General features: G+C 34.8%; 2 protein-coding genes across 8 annotated transcripts in view; one reads left to right on the top strand and one right to left on the bottom strand.

Annotated features, from left to right (window-relative positions):
• LOC148949130 (uncharacterized) overlaps nt 1–20939 on the top strand; it is a 173066-nt gene extending 152127 nt beyond the window's left edge. For all 6 annotated transcript variants that reach the window (XM_089093189.1, XM_089093188.1, XM_089093190.1 and 3 more), the window contains 2 exons: nt 14156–14326; nt 16673–20939. In XM_089093189.1, coding sequence (XP_088949315.1) covers nt 14156–14326; nt 16673–17850 — 1349 coding nt within the window. In that variant the 3' untranslated portion in view covers nt 17851–20939. The remainder of the gene's footprint in view (nt 1–14155; nt 14327–16672) is intronic.
• Nucleotides 20940–24265: 3326 nt separating this feature from the next.
• Nucleotides 24266–25817, bottom strand: part of LOC148949131 (PAX3- and PAX7-binding protein 1) — a 93391-nt gene continuing 91839 nt past the window's right edge. For both annotated transcript variants that reach the window (XM_089093195.1, XM_089093194.1), the window contains exon 16: nt 24266–24395. In XM_089093195.1, the coding sequence (XP_088949321.1) occupies nt 24311–24395 (85 nt within the window). In that variant the 3' untranslated portion in view covers nt 24266–24310. The remainder of the gene's footprint in view (nt 24396–25817) is intronic.

Here is a 25817-nt window from a genome sequence, read left to right on the forward strand (position 1 = left end):
GTACACCGCATTTATTGACAAGACTGTGGGCATGATCGTGATTTCATTGATTTTCAGCTGATTATATAAAACTAGTTTAAAGATATTCCTTGAAGTACAACGACTGAAAAGAGGTACAATGTATTTATTGACAAAAAATGTGGCCATGATCGTGATTTCATTGATTGTCAGCTGATGATAAAAGACTAGTTTAAAGATATTCTTTGAAGTACAACGACTCAAAAGAGGTACAACGCATTTATTGCCAAAAATAGGGGCATGATCTTGATTTCATTAATTGTCAGCTGATTATATAAAACTAGTTTAAAGATATTCCTTGAAGTACAACGACTGAAAAGAAGTACAACGCATTTATTGACAAAAATATATGGGCGTGGTCGTGATTTCATTGATTGTCAGCTGATTATATAAAACTAGTTTAAGGATCTTCCTTCAAGTACAGCGCCCCGAAGAAGTACAGCGCATTTATTGACAAAAAATGTGGGCTTGATCGTGATTTTATTTATTGTCAGCTGATTATATAAAACTAGTTTAAAGATCTTCCTTAAAGTACAACGACTCAAAAGAGGTACAACGCATTTATTGACAAAAATGTGGGCATGATCGTGATTTTATTGATTGTCAGCTTATATAAAATTAGTTTAAAGATATTCCTTGAAGTACAACGACTGAAAAGAGGTACAATGTCTTTATTGACAAAAGATATGGGCATGATCGTGATTTCATTGAGTGTCAGCTGATGATAAAAGACTAGTTTAAAGATATTCTTTGAATTACAATGATTCAAAGAGGTACACGCACTTAATGACAAAAAATATATAGGCATGGTCGTGATTTCATTGGTTGTCAGCTGATGATATAAGACTAGTTTAAAGATCTTTCTTGAAGTACAACGACTAAAAAGAGGTACAACGCATTTATTGACAAAATATATAAGCATGATCGTGATTTCATTGATTGTCAGCTGATTATATAAAACTAGTTTAAAGATCTTCCTTGAAGCGCAACGACTCCAAAGAGGTACAACGCATTTATTGACAAAAAATGTAGGCATGATCGTGATTTAATTTATTGTCAGCTGGTGATATAAAACTAGTTTAACGATCTTTCTTTAAGAACAACGACTCAAAAGAGGTACAGCGCATTTATTGACAAAAATATGAACATTCCTGGAAATATTTAACTAAACTAAGTCAAACGATACCATGTGCATCTAGGTTGTCAAAAAATTGTATCTGCAATAGATCAGGTACAGCCACAGGGTATAAATTAACGGTCAAAGGGAGTCGGCTGAAATTATCAGTGAACACTGGACGAGGTGGTCAAATAAATTCTAAATTTTGACTTGAGGGAAAAGAAGGACAGCTCATAGAGGGCAAAAAATGTTCGAAAAGAATGTTCTTAGGATGAATATTTTTTCTTTACTTTGATCTGATTAAAATTTCAGGCTGTGAAGATTGCCTAATAACAGGTTCAGAACGAAGGGAACTTCAACTGGAAACGAATCTGGCTTCTTTGATTCTGGAAATCGTAAATCTTTTTTTAAACAAGTCAGATTTTTTATTTTGTGAGATCATAATAAATTGAATTAAACAAACAAGCAGTTAAAACATAATATAGAAAATAGTTTATAGACTCTATTAAGAGAAACTTCAATTTTACCTTGGGTAGGACAAATTATTTCCTATTCTGTTATTAGTTGGAAGGGATGGTGTGAAACATTTTTTCATCTTTGATCAATGTAACCGTTTCTTCAACTGAAAACTATTCACATTGACGTAGATAGATAGGAATGAAGAAAGTATATGCATCCGGGCTATCAAAAAAGCCGTTTCTGAACAATCTTGGGAACGGAGCATGCTTACTTGGCATTTACAACTTTATTAGTTTCAATTTTTTAGCATACTCCAATGTTAAAAAATATTTTATATCGCCCACATACCAGAGATGTACTTATCTATTATAGCGACCACAGCCAAAAAGTGAGAGCCAAGTCAAGTCGCGTGATCTTTTGTTGGCGCTTACGACTCTATTAGTTTCAACTTTTTAGCTTACTCCAATGCTTAAACATATTTTATATTACCCCCATCTCATCATTATATACTCGTGTATTAGAGCGGCCATAGCCGAGAAGTAAAGCTAGGTCAAGTCACAAGGTCATCTTGGCGTGTACGACTATTAGTTTCAACTTTTTCGCATACTCCATTGCAAAAGAATATTGTACATTGCCACAATTAAAATTTCAACCTAATGAGTGTACTTAAATCAATTGACTTCTGAAAGGTTGCGTGAGACTTACCAACCTCTCAGACTTACCTTAACTGGTAAGCAGTTTTAACCCTTTATACCAGTTTCATATGATCCAATTAAAAAAAAGAATATTATTGAGCTCTGTTTCATCTCGTTATTCAAATCATTAATGAATACCATACCATTCAGCCCTGATTTATGCAACAAACATGTATTTTTTTTTTTTTAGGATATTCAACTTCAAATGGTACACACTTCGTATATATTAAGGTAGAAAACCTGACCGGCTTGGTAGGTCTGGTTGGCCCAGAAATGCGTGTAGCTGGCCTCAAAAACCTGTCTGGTAGGTCTTGTAAGTTCTGTGGTGCCTAATAGGTTACTACTGTTATAAAAGAGGTTTTGAGAGAGTTCCAGTGGAAATCGGTACGAAATCCATCTTATAGCCAATATTTTCACTCATCTCATTTTTTTAACTCTTAAAACTTAAAGAATCGACGAAAGGCGTCTATTTAAAAAGCATGATGAAGCGAAATGTGGGGCAGAGATAAAGGGTGTATAGAATTTCTCAAAATGATGTTAGAAGATAGAAGCACTGTCCAGAGAAGTGAATATGCCTTGACCTTGGTTGAACTTGCATCTCTTCAGAGTTTTGTCCACGCAACATCCTCTTCCTCTCTTGTATATGCATCAGCTTCTTGTATATGCATCTAATCAAGTCTGTAATTACCCTCCTAGATTTCCAGGCTACCATGATTTCACCCAGGATTTCCAGTATTTTTCGCATTACCCTATGATGATTCCAATAACTTAACGATTGCAGCAGAATCCACAAATATTGATGAAACAAGATATTTTCATGGAGCAATTTTGATCTAAAAAGGGTATTTTCAAAATAGACATGACTTTGATCTCAAGAAAATAGGTAGTTCCACGCCAAGGGCGCCTTGGTTCCCTTCCACATTCTATATTAGATAATTTCTAATACCTTTAGTGTAATTCACATAAACTGTGTCAAATCTACCCATTCCTCATGCCAAATTTTGCGTACGTACCTATTAGAGACAGGTGGCATTTTTTGCGCTTCACTGATGTCCATTTTTTAGGTGATTCAATCACTTTTTCGGAAACATCGAAACATCTTTGAAAAAAAATACTATTTTTCAGGGCGTATTTTGCTATGAGGCATGGGGGCAACTGCCCCCTACAGACCCAGGTTTGCCCCCCCTAGACCTTATTTTGCCCCCCAACTGAAATTTAGTTTCTGCAAAAAATCTTGTCAAAACTAAGGTAAGCCTGCATAATTCAAGCATCTAGAGAAACAGGACAGTTTTCTTTAGTATATCTTTGCCTTTATGGTAATATATGGATCATTTTTCAGTTTTCAGGTTTATAAGGAACTGGGGCCCTTATCCCTACTCCTTCTTTATAACCTGGGTTGCACATACTCTCTTTTGATCCGGTTCAATATACCCCTCAACATTCTCTTAAAGTTTTGACATAATAACCTTAACTATTCCTCAGACATTTCACCTATTGTACTTACCATTTTAATAAGCTGGATGCTCATAGTATCTTTTGAATTAGTTCAACATCCCGTGAGAGTTTCATCTAAATAGCATTAAGCGATTCTGATATATCGCACCTGCATCCTTTTGACAACTGGGATGCACATAGTTCTATATTGTCTAAGTTCAACATCATCCTCAACATTCTCCGGAACTTTAAACTTAATACACAACCAAGATCAAGTAAACTCTTTTGATTTAGTTCAATAGTTTTGGTTGTAAGAGTAGAAATTGCAATATTACTTGTAGTTGTAATCACAATCATTGCAGTACTAATAGTAGTAGTCACAGTCATAATCCTGTGACTCACTGTGTGTGTGTGTGTCACGATCATAGTCATAGTCACAATTGCAGCTGTACTCGCAGTCGCAGTTGCAAGTAATCACAGTCGCAAGTGGCTACAGCAGCATCCAATTGCATTTGTATTCGCAGTCATAAGTTGTCGCAGTTGCAAGTATTCACAGTCTTAAGTAGCTGCAGTCGCAAGTAGTCACAGTCACAAGTTGTCACAGTCGCAAGCAGTCAATTCAGCAGTCAATACGCAATCACAAGTAGCCTTACTCGCAGTCATAGTCACAAGTACTCAGATGTACTAGTATTCACAGCCACGAGTAGTTATAGTCGCAAATAGTCAAAGACGCAAAAAGTCATATCTGCAGATAAATGTAGTCATAGCCAAAGTTACGAGCAGTCAAAGTCCCGAGTAGTCGTCGTACCATTCTTAACTACAAGTAGTCACAGTCCCGCTCTCAAATAGTTGTAGTCTATGTCACAAGCAGTACCACTGGCGAGTAGTCGCAAGTAGTCATAGTCACAGTGATAAACGATCACTCAAAAGTAGTCACGGTAGTCGTAGCAATAGTGGTCCTGAAAGTTTCAAGTTAATACACTTAGCCACTACTAAGATATTGCAGATATGTCGTTTTGATAACCTGGATTCGTGTAGCGTCTTTTATTTTAGTTTAACACCCTCCTCAACAGTCCCTGAAGTTTCACCTCCATAATCTTAACCTACTTTTACACACCCAGATCAGACTTTCTCCCTCTTTCCCAATGATACATCGTGGGTGTTAACGATGGTCACATTGTATAAAATACAATTCTGTCCCCATCGGCTGTGGAGGGCATCATATCTACAGAAGCATAGTAATTAGACCTTTTGAATATTTGAAATTTTTTTTATTTATTTCATGATTTTGATCAGTGATGAGAGGGGGGGCATCTAGAAAGCATATGGGAGGGTCTCTTTCTCCTTCAAGAACTGTTAAACATACACTGAAAGTTTCAGGTTCATACCTCTTGCTGTCTCAGAAATATTGCTGATACACTCTTTTGACAACAAGCATCCACGTAGTACGTAGTATGTAGTTGGTTTTGTTCAATAGCCCATCAAAATTTCCGATAGCAGTTGACTATTTTGTATTTTGGTTTTACATATAGTATGTTTTGATTTTGTTCAACACCCTCCTCAACATTTCCTGAAAGCAGTCGCAAGTAAAAGTAGTCGCAGTCACAGACAGTTACAGTCACAGTAGCGGGTAGCCACATTCACAGTCGCAAGCAGTCTCAATCACAAGTGGGCATAGGCGGAGTAAAAAATAGTCGCAGTTACTGTCTCAAGTCATCTCCGTTACAGTCGCAAGAACTTGCAGTAGCTGTCGCAAGCAGTTGCAGCTGTCATTCACGGTGCCAATTGTAGTAGAAGTGGCCATGAAAGTTTGAAACTAATACCCTAACCCGTTCCTAAGATAATGCATATACACCTTTTTTATAACTTGAATGCACATAGTGTCTTTTCATATAGCTCAACATATACCTCAACATTCCCTGGAATTTTAATTCAAAACCCCTAGGCTTTTCGGACGCACCCATGATCAAACATTCCTTCATTTCCCTATGATATAACCTGCATGTAAAAAATTGAAAAATTGGATAATTTATAATCCTTACCCCAGGGGTTTTGGGGAGACATGGCATCCCCGGGTGAACAATTGTTATACCTTGTGACTATTTTTAAGAAAATTGCTTATTAAAATTTCAATTAGTGTTAAGACGGGCATCTAAAAGGGTAAAAGGAGGGGACTGTTTGAACTCCGACGTTTAGGCTATTTTGAACAAGATGATAATTTTACAATTTTGAGCCGATATCTTCGTGGAGAAGGAAGCTAAAATGTGCATGGGATGGAGGCTGAATGCCTTCCAAAGACTTTTAAACATCCCCCTCAGCATACACTGAAAGTTTCAACTTAATACCGACCGCCGGTCTTCAGAGATTACAGATGCACCTTTTCAATAAACTGGATGCATATAACATCTTTTGATGTAATTTAAAATACCCCTCAACGTTTCCTGAAGTTTAATCTTAATACCCTAAGCCGTTTAGGACACAACCTGAACCAAACATTCCCCCTTTTCCTAATGATAAATACTGCATGTAAACAGTGGGTAACTAGCATAGTCTACAGCCCTTGTCCCTGGGGCTGTTGGAGGCTATGCCAACCTCGGAGTCATATTTATTTGACCTTCGGACTATTTTAAGCAAAACGGCTACCTAAAATTTTTATCAGATGTACTTAGAAAAAAAGGGGCGTGGGAGTGGGGTTCTTTGTCCTCCGATCAATTTTAACTCGTAAAAAGGGCACTAGAGGTATCAATTCTCAATCGAATAAGCCCCATATAAAATTTTTACGACTATCAGACTGTCCAAATTCTTTAAAAACGACTCCTGGAACATAAGGACCGTTTAATTAGAATAATAAAGCATTTTTTTTTAATTCTTTGAAAAACTTTAGCGTAAAAAGCGAGGTCTTGAGGAGGGGTAACCTTTTTCATATACTTAATAATTTCTGTCCGTTTTAAGTTTTGATATTGCTCCTTACTTTCAGTTGAAAAAAAAACTTGTTTTTATTATTCAATTCTCGTACACAGCACACAAATCACTTTATTATATTTGTCTGGTATACCATACAAGTAAAGATCTTCACTAAAGCTCTTCTATCAACAGAATCGAACGCTTGCTCATAATCTATAAAACTGAGGACCAAAGGTGTTTGATAACTCAGGTACTTCTCAATTATTAATCTAACAGTAAAAATTTGGTCGACAAATCCTCTACCTTTTCTAAAACCGCACTGTTCTTCTCTTATCACTTAGCTACAACATCTCTCCGTCTAAAAAGTATCATATTAATAAGTAATTTACTACCTACAGAGACCTGACTGATGCCTCGATGATTACCACACTCATTCGTATCACCTTTCTTATACAGTGGTATAATTAAGGTTTTTCTAAAGTCGCTAGGTACATCCCCCTTTTCAAAAATCATATTCGCAGTCTTCAGTAACTTATTTCTAACCTCAGAGCCACCATATTTAAGAAACTCATTTAACACAGTATCAGCACCTGGAGCCTTATTATTTTTTAATCCTTTTAGCGCCGTCGCTAGTTCTTCCTCACAAAACAAATATTCCTTCACATCCAAGGTATCACAAACTTATTAATTTTCCTCAATATCTTTTCCTGCAAATCTATCTAGATTTAGCACAATCTCAAAATATTCTGCCCATATATCTTTAACGCTTTCCTTGTCACTAATTGTGGACCCGTTCCTATCTTTAACTGGGACAAGTCCAGATTGACTACTCCCTCTAAATTTATTAAGATGCTAGTAGAGTATTTTACTAATTTATGCCGTGTAGCTGCATCTTTCTGATCCTCGGCAATTTTATACATGGCTTCAACTTCACACCTCTTTAGTTAATATTTTGACGCTTTTTCCGCTTTCTTTACATACCTTTTGTTTTCATATAATCTATCACTCAGATAATTTTTGTACAAGTCCCTTCTCCTGTCATTAAACACAAAACTTTTTCACTAATATTCCTAGCTGTACTCCTAACTTTCTTCCCTGGGACATCAGCACCAACTTCGCAAATTATTTTCCTAAAATTATTCCATCAATCTTCCACATTGCCAAATTTTAAACTCTCCACTTTAGTATTCAACTGTTCCTTAAAAGGTTCCTTCAAATTTTCATCCTTGAGTCTACCAACATCATCATAGTGGTTGGCGCTCTGGTTTGAGAATTCTTTGTCCAAGGGGCCCGGGTTCGATACCTGGCGTAGCCAGTTATTTGGTTTGGGCCGGGGGTCAGTGGCGTGACTCTATAAGCTCAATCACAGTCGATCAAGCTCTAAATGGGTATCTGAAGAAATCTGGGGATGGTAAGCAGGAAGGTTGTGCAAAAGCACAGGATAACTGATACCCTGAACTATTTAGTTATAAAATGAGCGATTAGTATTTTATTATTAAAACCTTCCCAGCCTAAGGAGAACTTAGCAGCTTCCTTATTCATCATGAGCCCTACTCCCTGTCTATGTACCCCATCCTTCCTGCCTGAGTAAATAAATTTTTTATCACCTAATTTTATGCGTCCTACCCCTGGGATACGAGTTTCTAAAATTCCTAATAGCTCCAGTTCGAATCATCTGAATTCGTCAGTCAAAATGTTGATACGATAGTTACTTTTTAACCTTATTACATTCCAGGTTCCAATTTTCATATTCTTTAAGCATTGAAATTATTTTCGCCTCAGGAAAAGCAATGGTCCCAAATACCAGTACAGGACGGAAACCAACACATCTTCCCAAGTCTACACCGAAGCGCTTAAGCCGGCCTAGAACCAGGCGGCAAGACGTCTCTGGGGCCTCCAGTATGAATGGAGGCTTTTTGCAATCCTGGACCCATCTTGGTAACAACATGGTTTTCAGCACTTGGCGATGCTCTTCTATCAACAAGAGTCGAAATCCTGTGCAGACAGTTTCAAGTGTATTACCTGCAACTCATTATATATCAATACCTTCAAACTTTATTCTACTGCAAGGAAGGCCACCCATAGTAGATAAATTAGCTAGGAAGAGGTCTTTCAGCCCGAAAACTATAATATATATATATATATATATATATATATATATATATATATATATATATATATATATATATATATATATATATATATATATATATATATATATATATATATATATATATATATATATATATATATATATATATATATATATATATATATATATATATATATATATATATATATATATATATATATATATATATATATATATATATATATATGTCGACATTCACCGGTGAAGGTTCAAAATTCCTTTTTTTCTGCTCGGATTAAATTAGCTTTGCGAGTCAGCTTTTGCAGTCTTATGCAAGCTATGATGGTAAAAACTAAAATTAGGTTAGATTGTGTTAATTTAGGCTAGGTTAGGTTATATTTGGTTATCAGTATCAGAAATGGGTTAAAAACATAACCTAACCTAGTCCAAACCTAACCTAGCCAAATCTAACCTAACCTATCATCAAACCTTGCACTAAACTGAAAAAGTTGAATGGCAACGCTAACTAAATCCAAGGAGCAAAAAAAAGTATTTCTAACATTCACAGTAACAGAGTCATTGCGCAGATGTATTTATTTTCATTAATATTCTACGACTGTAAGATGACAGAGTTATAAGACAACATAAAATGATACTCATCATTTTCACTACTTTCGACATGTAGCTGAGAATCTTTGCTTCAGCATTATGCGGCTTCGATAACAGTTAAGGATTTTCCCTGTAAGCAGGGTCCAAAACCTGAAAAGCGCCCAATGGCATCGTAGAGATTAGTGTAAATTTATGGATAAAGCATTCAGATATTTGAAATGGTACCTTTGCTATAGTCAACTGATGACTCCAGTTTCAGAGGATCAAGGTCATCTTCTGCCTTTGTAGATATTCTGGAACAAACCACTGAACGATTGTATGTCTGTTTCGGTGATACCTCAAGACCCTGTTCATTTTCATTTGGGAATATCTCTCCAAATTCTGAAAGAAAATTATCAATAAATTCATATTCCAATTCATTACCACCCTCTAAGTCTATTCACCATTTAAAACTACAAATAATAAAAGCAGTTGCACTTTGCTGAAGAACATATACTAATAGTGGGCAATAATATATTGGCTACTGATCTTTGGTGTTGAATTGTCGAAATAATATATGCTTATATATAAGAGGTTGAATAGTAAACTATATCATTAATTAAAGCATATGTTAAAAATAACATTACTGACAATCTTCCTTGAAGTACAACGACTAAAAAGAGGTACAACACATTTATTGACAAAAAATGTGGGCATGATCGTGACTTCATTGATTGTCAGCTCATTATATAAAGCTAGTTTAAGGATCTTCCTTGACCTACAACGACTCAAAAGAGGTAAAACGTATTTATTGACAAAAAATGTGGGCATGATCGTGATTTCATTGATTGTCCTCTGTTGATAAAAGACTAGTTTAAAGATTTTGTCAATAAACGCGTTGTACCTCTTTTGAGTCGTTGTAATTCAACGAGCGTCTTTAAACTAGTCTTTTATCATCAGCTGACGATCAATGAAATCAAGATTGTGCCCATATTTTTTGTCAATAAATGCCTCGTACCTCTTTTGAGTCGTTGTACCTCAAGGAAGATCCTTAAACTAGCTTTATATAATCAGCTGACAATCAATGAAACCTAGATCATGCACAATTTTGTTTCAATAAATGCGTTGTACTTCTTTCGAGTCGTTGTACTTAAAGGAAGATCTTTAAACAAGTTTTATATTTTCAGCTGACAATCAATGAAATCACGATTATGCCCAAATTTTTTGTCAATACATGCGTTGTACCTCTTTTGAGTCGCTGTAATTCCAGGAATATCTTTAAGCAAGTCTTTTATCATCAGCTGACGATCAATGAAATCAAGATTATGCCCATATTTTTTGTCAACAAATGCGTTGTACCTCTATTGAGACGTTGTAATTCAAGGAATATCTTTAAACTAGTCTTTTATCATCAGCTGACAATCAATAAAATCACGATTATGCCCACATTTTTTTTTCAATAAATGCCTTGTACCTCTTTGAGTCGTTGCGCTTCAAGAAAGATCTTTAAACTAGTTTTATATAATCAGCTGACAATCAATGAAATCACGATCTTGCCCACTTTTTTTTTGTCAGTAAATGCGTTGTACCTCTTTTGAGTCGTTATAATTCAAGGAATGTCTTTAAACTAGTCTTTTATCATCAGCTGACAATAAATAAAATCACGATCATGCCCACATTTTTTGTCAATAAATGCGTTGTACCTCTTTTGAGTTGTTGTAATTCAAGGAATATCTTTAAACCAGTCTTTTATCATCAGCTGACAATCAATAAAATCATGACCATAACCACATTTTGTCAATTAATGCGTTGTACCTCTTTTGATTCGTTGCGCTTCAAGGAATATATTTAAACTAGTTTTATATAATCAGCTGACAATCAATGAAATCACGACCACGCCCATATATTTTTGTCAATAAACGCGTTGTACTTCTTTTCAGTCGTTGTACTGAAAGGAATATCTTTAAACTAGATTTATCTAATCAGCTGACAATTAATGAAATTAAGATCATGCCCACATTTTTGTCAATAAATGCGTTGTACCTCTTTTGAGTCGTTGTAATTCGAAGAATATCTTTAAACTAGTCTTTTATCATCAGCTGAAAATCAATGAAATCACGATCATGCCCACATTTTTTGTCAATAAAGACATTGTTTCAGTCGTTGTACTTCAAGGAATATCTTTAAACTAGTTTTATATAATCAGCTGACAATCAATGAAATCACGATCATGCACACATTTTTGTCAATAAATGCGTTGTACCTCTTTTGAGTCGTTGTAATTCAAGGAATATCTTTAAACTAGTCTTTTATCATCAGCTGACAATCAATGAAATCACGATCATGCCCACATTTATGTCAATAAAAGCGTTGTACCTCTTTTGAGTCGTTCTAAATAAATGAATATCTTTAAACTAGTCTTTTATAATCAGCTGACAATCAATGAAATCACGATCATGCCCACATTTCTGTCAATAAACGCGTTGTACCTCTTTTGAGTCGTTCTAATTCAAGGAATATCTTTAAACTAGTCTTTTATCATCAGCTGACAATCAATGAAATCACGATCATGCCCACATTTCTGTAAATAAATGCGTTGTACCTCTTTTGAGTCGTTCTAATTCAAGGAATATCTTTAAACTAGTCTTTTATCATCAGCTGACAATCAATGAAATCACGGTCATGCCCACATTTTTGTCAATAAACGCGTTGTACCTCTTTTGAGTCGTTCTAATTCAAGGAATATCTTTAAACTAGTCTTTTATCATCAGCTGACAATCAATGAAATCACGATCATGCACACATTTTTGTCAATAAATGCGTTGTACCTCTTTTGAGTCGTTGTAATTCAAGGAATATCTTTAAACTAGTCTTTTATCATCAGCTGACAATCAATGAAATCACGCTCATGCCCACATTTCTGTCAATAAAAGCGTTGTAACTCTTTTGAGTCGTTCTAAATAAATGAATATCTTTAAACTAGTCTTTTATAATCAGCTGACAATCAATGAAATAACGATCATGCCCACATTTCTGTCAATAAACGCGTTGTACCTCTTTTGAGTCGTTCTAATTCAAGGAATATCTTTAAACTAGTCTTTTATCATCAGTTGACAATCAATGAAATCACGATCATGCCCACATTTTTCTCAATAAATGCGTTGTACCTCTTTTGAGTCGTTGTAATTCAAGGAATATCTTTAAACTAGTCTTTTATCATCAGCTGACAATCAATGAAATCACGATCATGCCCACATTTCTGTCAATAAAAGCGTTGTACCTCTTTTGAGTCGTTGTAATTCAAGGAATATCTTTAAACTAGTCTTTTATCATCAGCTGACAATCAATGAAATCACGATCATGCACACATTTTTTTCAATAAATGCGTTGTACCTCTTTTGAGTGTTCTAATTCAAGGACTATCTTTAAACTAGTCTTTTATCATCAGCTGACAATACATGAAATCACGCTCATGCCCACATTTTTTTCAATAAATGCGTTGTACCTCTTTTGAGTCGTTGTAATTCAAGGAATATATTTAAACTAGTCTTTTATCATAAGTTGACAAACAATGAAATCACGATCATGCACACATTTTTCTCAATAAATGCGTTGTACCTCTTTTGAGTCGTTGTAATTCAAGGAATATATTTAAACTATTCTTTTATCATCAGCTGACAATCAATGAAATCACGATCATGCCCACATTTTTTTCAATAAATGCGTTGTACCTCTTTTGAGTGTTGTAATTCAAGGAATATCTTTAAACTAGTCTTTTATTATCAGCTGACAATCAATGAAATCACGATCATGCCCATATATTTTTGTCAATAAATGTGTTGTACCTCTTTTGAGTCGTTGTAATTCAAGGAATATCTTTAAACTAGTCTTTTATCATCAGCTGACACTCAATGAAATCACGATCATGCCCACATTTTTTTTCAATAAAGACAATGTACCTCTTTTCAGTCGTTGTACTTCAAGGAATATCTTTAAACTAGTTTTATATAATCAGCTGACAATCAATGAAATGACGATCATGCCCATATATTTTTGTCAATAAATGCGTTGTACCTCTTTGAGTCGTTGTAATTCAAGGAATATGTTTAAACTAGTTTTATATAATCAGCTGACAATCAATGAAATCACGATCATGCCCATATATTTTTGTCAATAAATGCGTTGTACCACTTTTGAGTCATTGTAATTCAAAGAGTATCTTTAAACTAGTCTTTTATCATCAGCTGACAATCAATGAAATCACGATCATGGCCACATTTTTTGTCAATAAATACATTGTACCTCTTTTCAGTCGTTGTACTTCAAGGAATATCTTTAAACTAGTTTTATATAATCAGCTGACAATCAATGAAATCACGATCATGCCCACATTCTTGTCAATAAATGCGTTGTACCTCTTTTGAGTCGTTGTAATTCAAGGGATATCTTTAGGGTTATTGCTTACATGCTACTTAGGCAACAATAATGTACTGATTTTTTTTTTTTTTTTTTTTTTTTTTTTTTTTTTTTTAGGTTTATATCTCCCTCGACATTCCCTTTAAATTGTGACTTAATACCCTTAACCGTTTCTGAGATAGGCAAATGCATCTCTTTTACGACCTTGATGCATATAGTGTCTAATTGATCTATAAAACTATTTTATAACATTTACTTCAATTCGTCATATATAGTTTTCTATTTAACCACTTCTGTTTAAACATATTTAAAATTGACAAATAATTATAGAAAATCAGTTCTATCATAATATATTTGTCATTAAAGTGCAACTGGTAATATTCTTCTGTTGGTACCTGCTCGAAATATGAATATATTAATAATTCTTTTCAGAAGTTGGAGACGAATCTCCAAATGAATGTGAACTGCGCTTTGAAGTAGAAAATTCTTATTTTTCTACTAAACAGGAAAATGATCCTTCAGCTATTTGTCCCAGAGAATCTACAAAGACGGAAGATGGTTTAAATCCTTTAAAGATGGAGTCAACCTCTAGCTATAACGAAGGTATGTTTTCAAATATCTCGAGCTTTCATTCTAGAATTTAGTTATATCTTTGGGATCCGGCCCAAAGGGAAAATTCTTGAGTGAAAATGTTGCCACAAGGCTGAACCAAAGATGCTTTTTTACATGCTTAGATTGGTGAAAATTATGGTCATCCTTTAATATTTAATTTTTTCGAAAATAGGGCAAATTTTCCCAGGCTCGTAACTTTTGATGAGTAAGACCAAACTTGATGAAACTTAAATATTTAAAATCAGCATGAAAATACGATTCGTTTGATGTGTCTATTGATATTAAAATTCCGCTTTTTAGAGTTTCGGTTACTATTGACACGAGTCACTCCTACTATACAGTTCGTTACCACGAACTGTTTGATTTAATGCTGTACATCTTACAATCTGAATGGTGGGTGCAGCGATGGCTGCAACCTAGCAAAAGATGAATATAGCTCATAGTAATTAAACATAATAGCCTGAAACCCCTAAAATGGTGTCGGATTGAAGCACAAAGTACACCCATTTGAGTTGCTTTTTTACTGTTATACAAAAATAACAATTAAAAAAGTATTGACTCCTTGCTATGATACACTAAGTAGTTTATACTTAGTTATGTTTAATATGGTTTTATTTTTTTTAAGTTGATGCGGAAGACTAATTAACTATGTATATTTCAATGGTTTCAAGGAAAATTTGTAGCAATTACTTTTTAGATAGTTATCTTATACGAAAATAATGCACCGAATAATGTAATAACTGTTTAGATATCCATACGAAAAAAAGCACTACAAAATATGTGTGTAGAAGACTGACGACGACGAGCATCACAACGAATTACAAACGAAAATGATTCACACCGAAATTTATGGTTACTGGACAAGCAACAGCGAGAACACATAAAGAAAGAAAAACGAGCAAAAATGGGGTTTTTATAGGCCAAATGAAGATACTGAAAAAACGAAGCGAATATTTCGAGAGGACAAACGCCTCTCTTCTTCAGCGCGAAACGAAACGATGTATCAATAAAAGCCAAAAATTAAAAGAATTAAAACCAACTACCTAACAACCATAAAAGCGAGTTATTCGCCAAGCGAGTGGATTTTGTGCAAATCGCGGATATTGGCGAATAACTCGCTTTTATGGTTGTTAGGTAGTTGGTTTTAATTCTTTTAATTTTTGGCTTTTATTGATACATCGTTTCGTTTCGCGCTGAAGAAGAGAGGCGTTTGTCCTCTCGAAATATTCGCTTCGTTTTTTAAGTATCTTAATTTTGCCTATAAAAACCCCATTTTTGCTCGTTTTTGTTTATTTATGTGATGTCAGGCCAATGTGGTTTAAGAAATTATCAACAGCGAGAATCACGAGTGGCAAACGAAAATTACTAAAAACAAAATAAACGGTTAGAAGAAATGTGACAACGATCATGATCAATCGAATAGGAAGTAGACATTGACGAAATTATACAATATGATGAATGAATGAACAGCTAAAGCAAAAGACATGGAACAAGCGACAGTGAGAATCACATTGAATCGGCAACAAAAACTTTGCACAACGAAATCTCCGGTTAGAAGACAAATGAAAATTAGCATATCATGTGAAATTATACAAGATGATGAACCGAACAACTAAAGCAAAAGATATAGAAAAAATGTATGAGATACTGATTAACTGAAATGTAGAACAACAAAATCTGCGGCTAGAACACATTTGACAATAAGCATCATAACGAATCACATGAAAATGATGGAAAACGAAATCTGCGGGTAGAAGACTAGTGACCACCAGAGTACATCAAATTCTAAATGCAAATGACGTGCAACGAAAATGAAAGAGCGTGTTATTTTAGCGCTGTAAGAGAAAAAAGAAGCAAGAGAAATTAATGCTGATACTGTCATTGCCTCCCAGGGGAATCTAAATCCTATAAAAGTTATGTTTCTGTGAAACGACTGAATTCAAAGTAAAATACTGGAAGTTATGATTAAGCAGAAAATTTTGATAATACTGATCATCACTTTTTCCAGAATTTTCCACGAAACAACATAAAAATAATTTGCTTACGACATTTTTTTTATTCGTAGTGGTGAATCTGACAAATATTAATATGACAAGTATAATGGTGAACTAACAAGTATTATTTTAAATATAAATTTAATGCATAGATTCTTCGTCCTTGTTCTGATGGTTCAATTCTGCTGAACAATCTTGAACCTTGCTGTTCAAAGTTGTTAAACTGTATCATTGTTGGTATTATGGTGGTTCTTTTCGTTAGTTGTCATTTTTAAGAATGTCATTTGAGAAGCTGTTCAGAGCTCTGAACTAAGTTAAGCATTAATTCTTTTTCTTATTTCAGATTTTAAAATGGATCTAAAATTTCACACTGAAGAGTCGAAAAAGGAATATAGTTTGTCTCCTACTACTGGATCTCCCATCTTACACACAGAACTAAAATTGGCTCCTGGTCCTAGCTTTGATTCAAATTCTATAGACTGTAATAAAAGATGTAGAAATGAAAACAAACAATTTTCATCTTATCTCTCAGTACAAAAAAGCGGTATAACTCACAAGTGTAATATATGTCATAAAAAGTTTTCAACAAGGAGTAATTTTACTGTTCACATGAGGGTGCACAGTGGTGAACGACTGTATGAATGTAAAGTTTGCAATAAAAAGCTTTCAACAAGCGGTAATTTAGCTGTCCACATGAGGGTGCATAATGGTGAACGGCCATACGAGTGTAAAACGTGCAATAAAAAGTATTCTCAAAAGTACAATTTGATTGTTCACATGAGGGTGCATAGTGGTGAAAGACCATATGACTGTAATATATGCAGTAAAAAGTTTTCAAAAAGCGAAAGTCTAACTCGCCATTTAAGGGTGCATAATGGTGAACGTCCCTATGAGTGTAAGCTGTGCAATAAAAGGTTTTCAATAAGTAGCTATTTAACTGTTCACATGAGGGTGCATAATGGTGAACGTCCCTATGAGTGTAAGCTGTGCAATAAAAGGTTTTCAATAAGTAGCCATTTAACTGTTCACATGAGGACTCACACTGGTGAAAAACCATATGACTGTAATATATGTAATAAAAGGTTTGCAAGAATAGATAATATGACCCGTCATGCAAGGGTACACAATGTTGAACGGCCGTATGAATGTAAAATATGCAATAACAATTTTACAGAAAGTTGTAGTTTGACAGTTCACATGAGAATACACAATGGTGAAAAACCATATGCTTGCAGTATATGCAATAAAAAATTTTCTCAAAAGAGTAGTTTAACTCTTCACATGAGGGTTCATAACGACGAACGGCCATATGACTGTATATGCAAAAATAAGCTTTCAAAAAGTGTTAGTGTGGCTCGCCGTGTAAGGGTGCACAACGCTGAAAGGCCGTATGAGTGTAAAATATGTGGTAAAAGGTTTGCAGCAAGTAGCAATCTGACCTTTCATATGAAGGCACACGAAGGGGCCAAGCCATATAGTTGCAATATGCACAGTAAAAGTTGTCTCCGAGGAAGAACTTGATTATCACATGAGGATACACAATTGTGACAAACCATATTACTCTATTCAATGAAAAAGTTTTTGTCACATGGTAGTTTGACTGTTCACATAAGGACAGATAATGATGAAAATGATTGTGACTACTAAGATGAAAAAGTAATGCTGTAATATATGCCATAAAAGCTTTTTGAAAATAATAAATATTTTCTGTTCACATGCTTCTCCTGCCTACTGCTGATGTTGCATCTGCTCACGAGGGAACCGTGTTTACAGCAGAGGAAATCAAAGTGACAACGCTAGAAAACTGTAAAATAAAGGACCTCTGACGTATGTGTCCTAATGTGGGAAATCCTGAAGAAAGGTGGCTCAGCAATGATCCTCTGGCTGCAGATGCTGTTTAGTTTTGTGTGGCACTCCGAAAAGGTCCCATCAGACTAGAAAAAAACTTACATTCTTTTCAATGCATAAAAGGAAGAGAATCAAAACAGACCGTAGCAGTTCAGCTCCTGGAAAGCCCTTCACCATGATGTTCCTCAAAGGGGCAGCAGCTGTTGAGGAAAAGTTGCTTTAAAGTCAATTGATCTAAGACCAAAATAATACATGGTAGCATGACACCGCATAACATCTGCACATCTTTATTGTCAGAGTATCCAGTGAGTCAAGTAGCTTACCTACCGTAATTCGAGTGTCCGCTCAAATGGAGATACTGATGGAGGGATGTCAGCCAGGTCGAAGAAGGCGTATTTTGTCTTCTAAGGTCAATATTTCACAAGCCCAAGATTAGCCGAATCACTAAAGCTTGAACCTGCTATGCTTCAGTTCCAAAGGACATGCTAAACTTGTCAGAGATATAGCCCATGATGCAGATCTCGGTGATGAACGTTGATGACATCGAGCTGCAACTCCTCTGAAAAATCAGACTTGTTAGAGGATTTGACAAAGTAAGGAACCGTGAAGTTCTCTAAACTGGTCAGCTGGTGTCTCGTTTGCTATGTAATGTGGGTATCTACTTTGTCTACCCTGGAAAACTCCAGTCTTGACCATCTTCGACTTCGACTGCGAATGGCTAGAAGCGCCCCAGGGAAAGACGACGCACCAGTGCGTGTCACAAGAAAAATAAAAATGGTATTATGTCTAATAAATTTATATGAAATTTTCCGTAAAATATGCTCAGATAAACGACTTTGTAAGTGTGCCCGAACTTTTTAAAAAATAGAATTTGATGATATATTGAGAAAAAATTATCTATGTGAAACAAGGTTATTTAAACTGTTTTACTTAAGAAAGAAAATACGTGCATAGAATGCTATCATACAGTTTTCTTGTCTTGTTTGAGTATCTTTACCCTAAAGAACTACATCAAGCTGTAGTTTTAGCGTTTGGCACCACCCACAAAATCATGGGCTTTCTCTTCCACTATTTGCAAACAACGGAAAAGCTGTTTGATCAGTTTGTTAGTATTCTGATAAAATCCAAGGCAAAGAGTATGGGTAACTTGTAAGAGTGGGAACTGTTGTTAGTGTCGACAAAAAATATAAAATACTAAATAGTGTTGATAGTTTTTATTTTTTTTTGTCGACACTAGTGGCAGTTCCCGCTCTTATAAGTTACCCATACTATTTGGCATAAGGAAGAATAATTTTTTAGAGGTTTTGATAAATCTCAGCATTAAGCCGCTGGGACGTAAATCCTCCGTCAAATTTTGAAGTTACGGTGGATCCAATGTTATTTAGGTACTTGATTTTTGATCAAATAAGCCGAATGTTTCGTTAATAATCTCTGCACTCTCTTTGGAAACATAATGGGAGATTCATTAGAAGTGGTGATTGTGGAGAATTCCTGTTACTAAGTACGTCTATCTTTCGATTGTTGATTTTATTTGACTCTCAGAACCAATATTTTTTTCTTCCAGGGCATGGAGAAGATCATTTTCTTCTTTTTGGGTAAGATTAAACTTACTTTTATTATATTCTGCTGCAACCTCTCCCGCTTTGCTGCAATGCAGCGTCATTTTGTATATTTTTCACTTACTTATGTGTCAAGCAAAAAAAAAAAGTCATCTTAGTTCTTGCAAGCTTAGTCTAACTGACGTAAATATTAAATTCAACCACAGCTCAGCTTCCAGCAAAAATGTCAGTTTAGACTCTGATGACATCTAGCAATCACCAGACTCTTTCACACTAGACGTTGTGTTACTAGACTAAAGTCTCGTCTAGATTGACATCATTCACCCTCCCAGCTGCATCACCTGCTTTTATTGGACGGCCAATTGGAGCCTTCAAAATTTTCGAAGGCTGTCCAATCATAGCCGGCTGTCTGAAACTGATCCACCTACAAAATTGCTGCTGTCAGGGTGAATGATGTCAATCAAGACAATGCTTATGCGATCTCGCATAAGCGAGACCTAAAAACTCGTATCTACTTCTAATCTTTAGGCTATTCATATTTTTGCCTTGGCAACCTGATCAATATTCAAAAGGTATCTATGGAAAACACTAATTTTACCTTTTAGATTCACATTGAATGTAATTGAATTGAAATCAATTTTTCAAGTATCTAAAGACTAAGCACTCAAATAAAAATTCCAATTAAGGAGTGGGACGAAAAGAACTTTGTAAAATTGCTGGAAATCAGTGTAGCAGGGAAAAATTATAGAAACTTATGATGTGTCACATAGAGTTGCAGCCGTTTCGATATATTTTCAAATTCGCTCACTCCCAGAAAGGTATAATAGAAGTTTAATTTCAAGGTGATCTGAACCGTGCTTTTCTAAATTTGTGCTATTTCTTGGATTTCTAGATATTGAATAGCTAGGATTTATGTTAAAAATCAGAAATTTTATGTTTTATGTATGTTTAATGGCTTTGTAATTACAAGTAAAATACATTTGTAACCTACTTCTTCTTGATGTTTTGTAGCTGTTTTATAAAGACGGATTGATTGAACAGTTCATTTATTTTTTTATGATTTTCTGTGTTTGGTAATCCAACTCAACGTCATGTAGGCCTTAATTCTGGATGTATGCAAAATATGTATATTTAGCTAGGTCATACCGTATGATATTGTGTGTATTTTTTTTTTTTTTTATGTTGTAATTAAGGTTTTTCTCAATTAAAACATGTCTATAAGATAGTTTTTTTTTCAACTTGTAAGGGATTAATCTGTTGCTGTTATATTAAAACTGTTGAAAAATGTCATTAAATAGGGAGAAAAAAAAATCATTTATCTTGGAGCAGTCTTTCAAAAAAAGAGGGATTGTACATAGAAGGATTGTACATTAAACTTATATATTGGGATTGTACATTAAACTTATATATATATATATATATATATATATATATATATATATATATATATATATATATATATATATATATATATATATATTATCCTAAGCCTTTTTCGAGACTCAGGATGAAACAAGCCCCTGTTTTCCCATGACAAACTCTATATATAAACGATGGGCAACTTGTATATTTTACAACCATAGCCCTAGGGCTGTGGGGGATTATGTCATTCCTGGAGTCATTGTTATTTGACCTTTAGACTATTTTGATTAAAATGGCTATTTCAGAATTTTGATCGGATGTCAGCTTTGACAACTATCCTGCATATAGTGTGTTTTGATTTCTTCATCTTTCTCCTCAACATTTTCTGAAAGTTTTACCTTAATACCCTAAGCCGTTTTGGAGACTTAGGATCAAACAAGCCCCCTTTTCCAATCACCTTATATATAAACAATGGGCAACTTGCATAACTTACTATTATAGCCCCAGGACTGTGGGGGGGACTAAGTGATCCTCGGAGACATATTTATTTGACCATTAGATTATTTTGGACGAGATGACTATTTCAACATTTTGATTGGATGTCTTTGAGGGGAAGGCAACTAAAAATAGCTTGCAAGGGGGGCTGGTTGCCCTCCGACCACTTTTCAACATCTCCCTCAGCATGCCCTTAAAGTTTCAACTAATACCCACTGCCATTCTTAAGATATTACAGATACGCCTTTTTGATAAACTGGACGAACGTAGAGTCTTTATGATTTAGTTTAACATACTCCTCAACCGAAGTCCAACCTTAAGGCCCTTAGCCATTTCAGACAAACCCAGAATCAAACATCCCCTTTTTCTAATGATAAATACTGCATGTAAATAATGAGCAAATTGCAAAATTTACAATCCCTGTCCTAGGACTGTGGGGGTCATGGCATCCACAGAGGCATAGTTATTATACCTTTTGACCTCTTTTAACTAAACGTGTTTTTCAGCATTTCGATCAGGTTGATGGGAGGGGGCATTTAAAAAGGACTAGGGGAGGGCTGGTTGCCCTTTGATCACTTTTCAACATACCCTGAAAGTTTCAACTTAATACACGCCGTCGTTCGTTAGATACTGCTGATATGCGCTTTTAAAAACCAGCATGCACATAGTGTATTTTTGATTATGTTCGTTATCCCTATCAACATTTCCTTAAACTTTCACCTTAATACCCTAAGCCTTTTTCGAGATGCAGAATCACACAATCTCCCATTTTCCCATGAAAAACCTTATATGGTAACAATGGGCAGCCTGCATAACTTACAGACCCTACCCCTAGGGGCCCCGGTAAGGTTATGTCAATCCAAGGGGTATAGATATTTGAGCTTTGGACTTCTTTTTGACCATAATGACTCTTCCAAATTTTGGATCGAATGTATTTGGAGAAAAAAGGATGTGGGGCTGTTTGTCCTCCGGTTACTTTTGACTATTAAAAAGGGTACTAGAACTTTAAATTTCCAACTCCGAAGCTTATACGACCACCCCTTCCATATGAACTTGCTCCGGGAAAAAAAAAATAAGAATACACTGAAGCTATATGGCTTCACTTAGACAGCCCTAGAACGTTGGCTTGGACATAATGCGCAATATTTCGAAGTTCAACGCAAAAAAATATAGACCTCCGAACTTTAGTTTATGGAATCTATTTTCTACATTACAAAAACAATAAAAAATAAATAAATAAAATGCGGGTCCTAACTCGCTCATATCCATTTTAAATGTCTAAAAAGGCATTTCTTGTGCTTTGTTTTTCTTTTCCTGTTTTTTTTTTTTTTGCTTGAAGAAAAAAACTCAGCCATTTGAAGGTTTTTTCAAACCTTCAAATGTTGTTTTTTTTTTATTTTAGCTAAATAACATCAATATTTTGTTTATATTTGTAGGCTTAACATAAATGCTTTTTTGGCTGCCTGAGATTCAGTATTCTCATAAAGATTCTGTAAACCTAAAATTTTCATAAACTTAAAAACATGTAATTTTCTTCTGAACTCAAACGTCCTAGAATGGCTATTCTTATACAGTTAAAAAACTGTTTAAAAACACGTTTTTTTTCGGCTACCCCGGACTGGGGTTTGCTTTTTTGCTGAAAAAAAGTTGTAATAAGATGTGGATGTTCGTATCTCCCAATGTTAAGCGAAAATTATTAGCGACACTAGCACTCCTGCTAAATGTTTTTCCACTGTTGTCATCTTTTTTTTTGCTAAGTACAGTAAATTTTCTATAAAAACATTTATAGCAAGAAAATTCAAAATATATGCCTTATTATTTCCCCATTTACAACGGAGATTCTTGCAACCCCTAGAATCACCGAAACTAACCAGGTCTATTGTTAGCAAAATGTGTCAAGACTTTTCTATCTGTAAAGCAACAGATCGCAGCTTATTGAGCTTTATCGGGGTTACAATTAACATTTTGGGAGACAATTCAATAATTAAAACTGCCTGTTGAATGCCAAAAATTACAAAAATCAGTTGCAACAATCTTCCTCGAAGCGGGGTTAATAATACTCAGGGAATCTACATAGCAGAACTGGTTGCTCCAAATGTCTTGTTGCTACCTTGTAGAGAGCTAAGATTAATGTTAGATGGCTAAACTTAGCACATGACAACTCTAAATGATCTTATTTTGTAATTTCTATATTTTGCAATCTTTATTTTTCGTAATTTCACATCTTTCGCATGCAGAACGCCATCTATACAACTTGTAGTCGTTATCTAGAAGTCGTTGTTTTTCGTCATCTATTTTTTATTCGTTCAGTTTCCCATATATTTTCAAATAATCTTTGATCGCAGCTATCTAGTGGCGTCAACTTTGAAGGGGGTTCATTGGCACCCCCTATCCCCAAAGATTTTAAAAAATACCTATTTTCGGTATTTTCATTGAAAAATGGCTTTTTTGTACTGACATTGAAAATATTAAATAAACAACAATATCCCCCTGAGATTTGAGAAAAAGCAGCCCCCCCCCCTCCTTTTTTCTGTGAATTGAAACCTCTCATCATTGCAACCAATAATAAAATCACACGAAAGGGGTTCTCGAACTACAGGGGTAGAAATTAACGAGGGCTGCAACATCTAAAAAAAATGTCGGATATTTAAACCCTATGGATTTACTGATGATATATAAAACCACTATATTTGGTATTTGGTACAAAAACTAAAGGTCTATAAATATTTCCATTTTATTTCTTTGCTCAATTCTCCAGCGCCAAGTCGATCCAACATTTCAACCACCTGTTCTATCTCTTTCCTGGAATAGAAATAAAACTGGAATAGAAACTATATAGACAGTGAACTGAAATAAAAACTAAAACGACACATAAATGAACAGAAAATAATGAATAACCTTATGTACTTAGGTCTATAACAGCCATTGTCAAGCGATTTTAGAGATCAAAGGTAGCACAATAGCGCAGACTAAGCAAAGAGAGAAGTTTAGACCTAAGTGAAGTGAAAGAGTTTTTCACCGGGCTATTTCTTACGGGAGTTGTAGAAACTTTGGAGGGCGCTTATTCAATTGGATACCAAAAGTTCTAGAGGCCTTTTTAAATATTATATAAAAAAAACAAGTTTTTTAAACTGAAAGTAAGGAGCGACATTAAAACTTAAAACGAACAGAAATTATTCCGTATATGAAAGGGACTGTCCCCTCCTCAACGCCTCGCTCTTTACGCTAAAGTTTTTTATTGTTTTAAAAAATAAATTTGTGAGACAGAGTCAAACTTTAGCGTAAAGAGCGAGGCGTTGAGGAGGGGACATTCCCTTTCATATACGGAATAATTTCTGTTCATTTTAAGTTTTAATGTCGCTCCTTGCTTTCAGTTTAAAAAACTTGTTTTTTTTATTTAATTTTTGAACGTTTTTGAATAAATGCAGGTTTTGATCTTGGGTCACCGTACATGAATAATTAAAACAAAATTTTCATATTAATTTATTTTTATTAGTTAAATGGCTTTCTCGAATCTTGTTTAATTTTATTTACGAACGTTTTTATTAGTAATAAATATACGTAACTTACGAATTAACTTACGTAACGAACTTCTATATTCATATATTTTTAATACATTTATTAGGGGGTTCGCCCCCTAGTCAATACTAGTCAATAAGCGAAAGTTCGAATTTTGTTCCAATTCTTTAAAAATGACCTCTTAATCACAAAGGCCGTTAATTAGAGTAAATAGCTCTTATGAAAGTACTAAAAAATCTTTGGCTTAAAGAGCGAGGTATTGACTACGGTGTGAACCCAGTTATATATGTAATATTTTCTGTTCGTTTGAAGTTTCGATGTTGCTGCTGTTGCAGTTGAAATACTTGTTTTTTTTTCATATTAAATTTCTGATCTTTTTTTAAATAATGCTGGGAAGTCCGGCGTCCCCTTCATAACAGTGTCCCTTCCCCCATGAACACTTCCTTCATGGAAAGATCCTCCCACATAACCTCCAACTCACCCACCCCCCCCCACTACCAGGAAAAATCCCCCCTGAAAACGTCTGTATACTTCCAAATAACCAATACTGTATATTAACATTGGGTAAAGTTCATAACTTTCAGCCCTCCCCCCGGGAACTTCAGGGGATTAAGTAATCCTAAAAGACATGCTTATTATATTTTCGTACATGCTGAACAAAATGGCTATCTCAAAATTTTGATCAGGTGACTTTGAGAAAAAAAT

This window comes from Artemia sp. Qi Xiang Cuo, chromosome 8, assembly GCF_049724085.1.
Source record: "Artemia sp. Qi Xiang Cuo chromosome 8, ASM4972408v1, whole genome shotgun sequence".
Classification (NCBI taxonomy): domain Eukaryota; kingdom Metazoa; phylum Arthropoda; class Branchiopoda; order Anostraca; family Artemiidae; genus Artemia; species Artemia sp. Qi Xiang Cuo.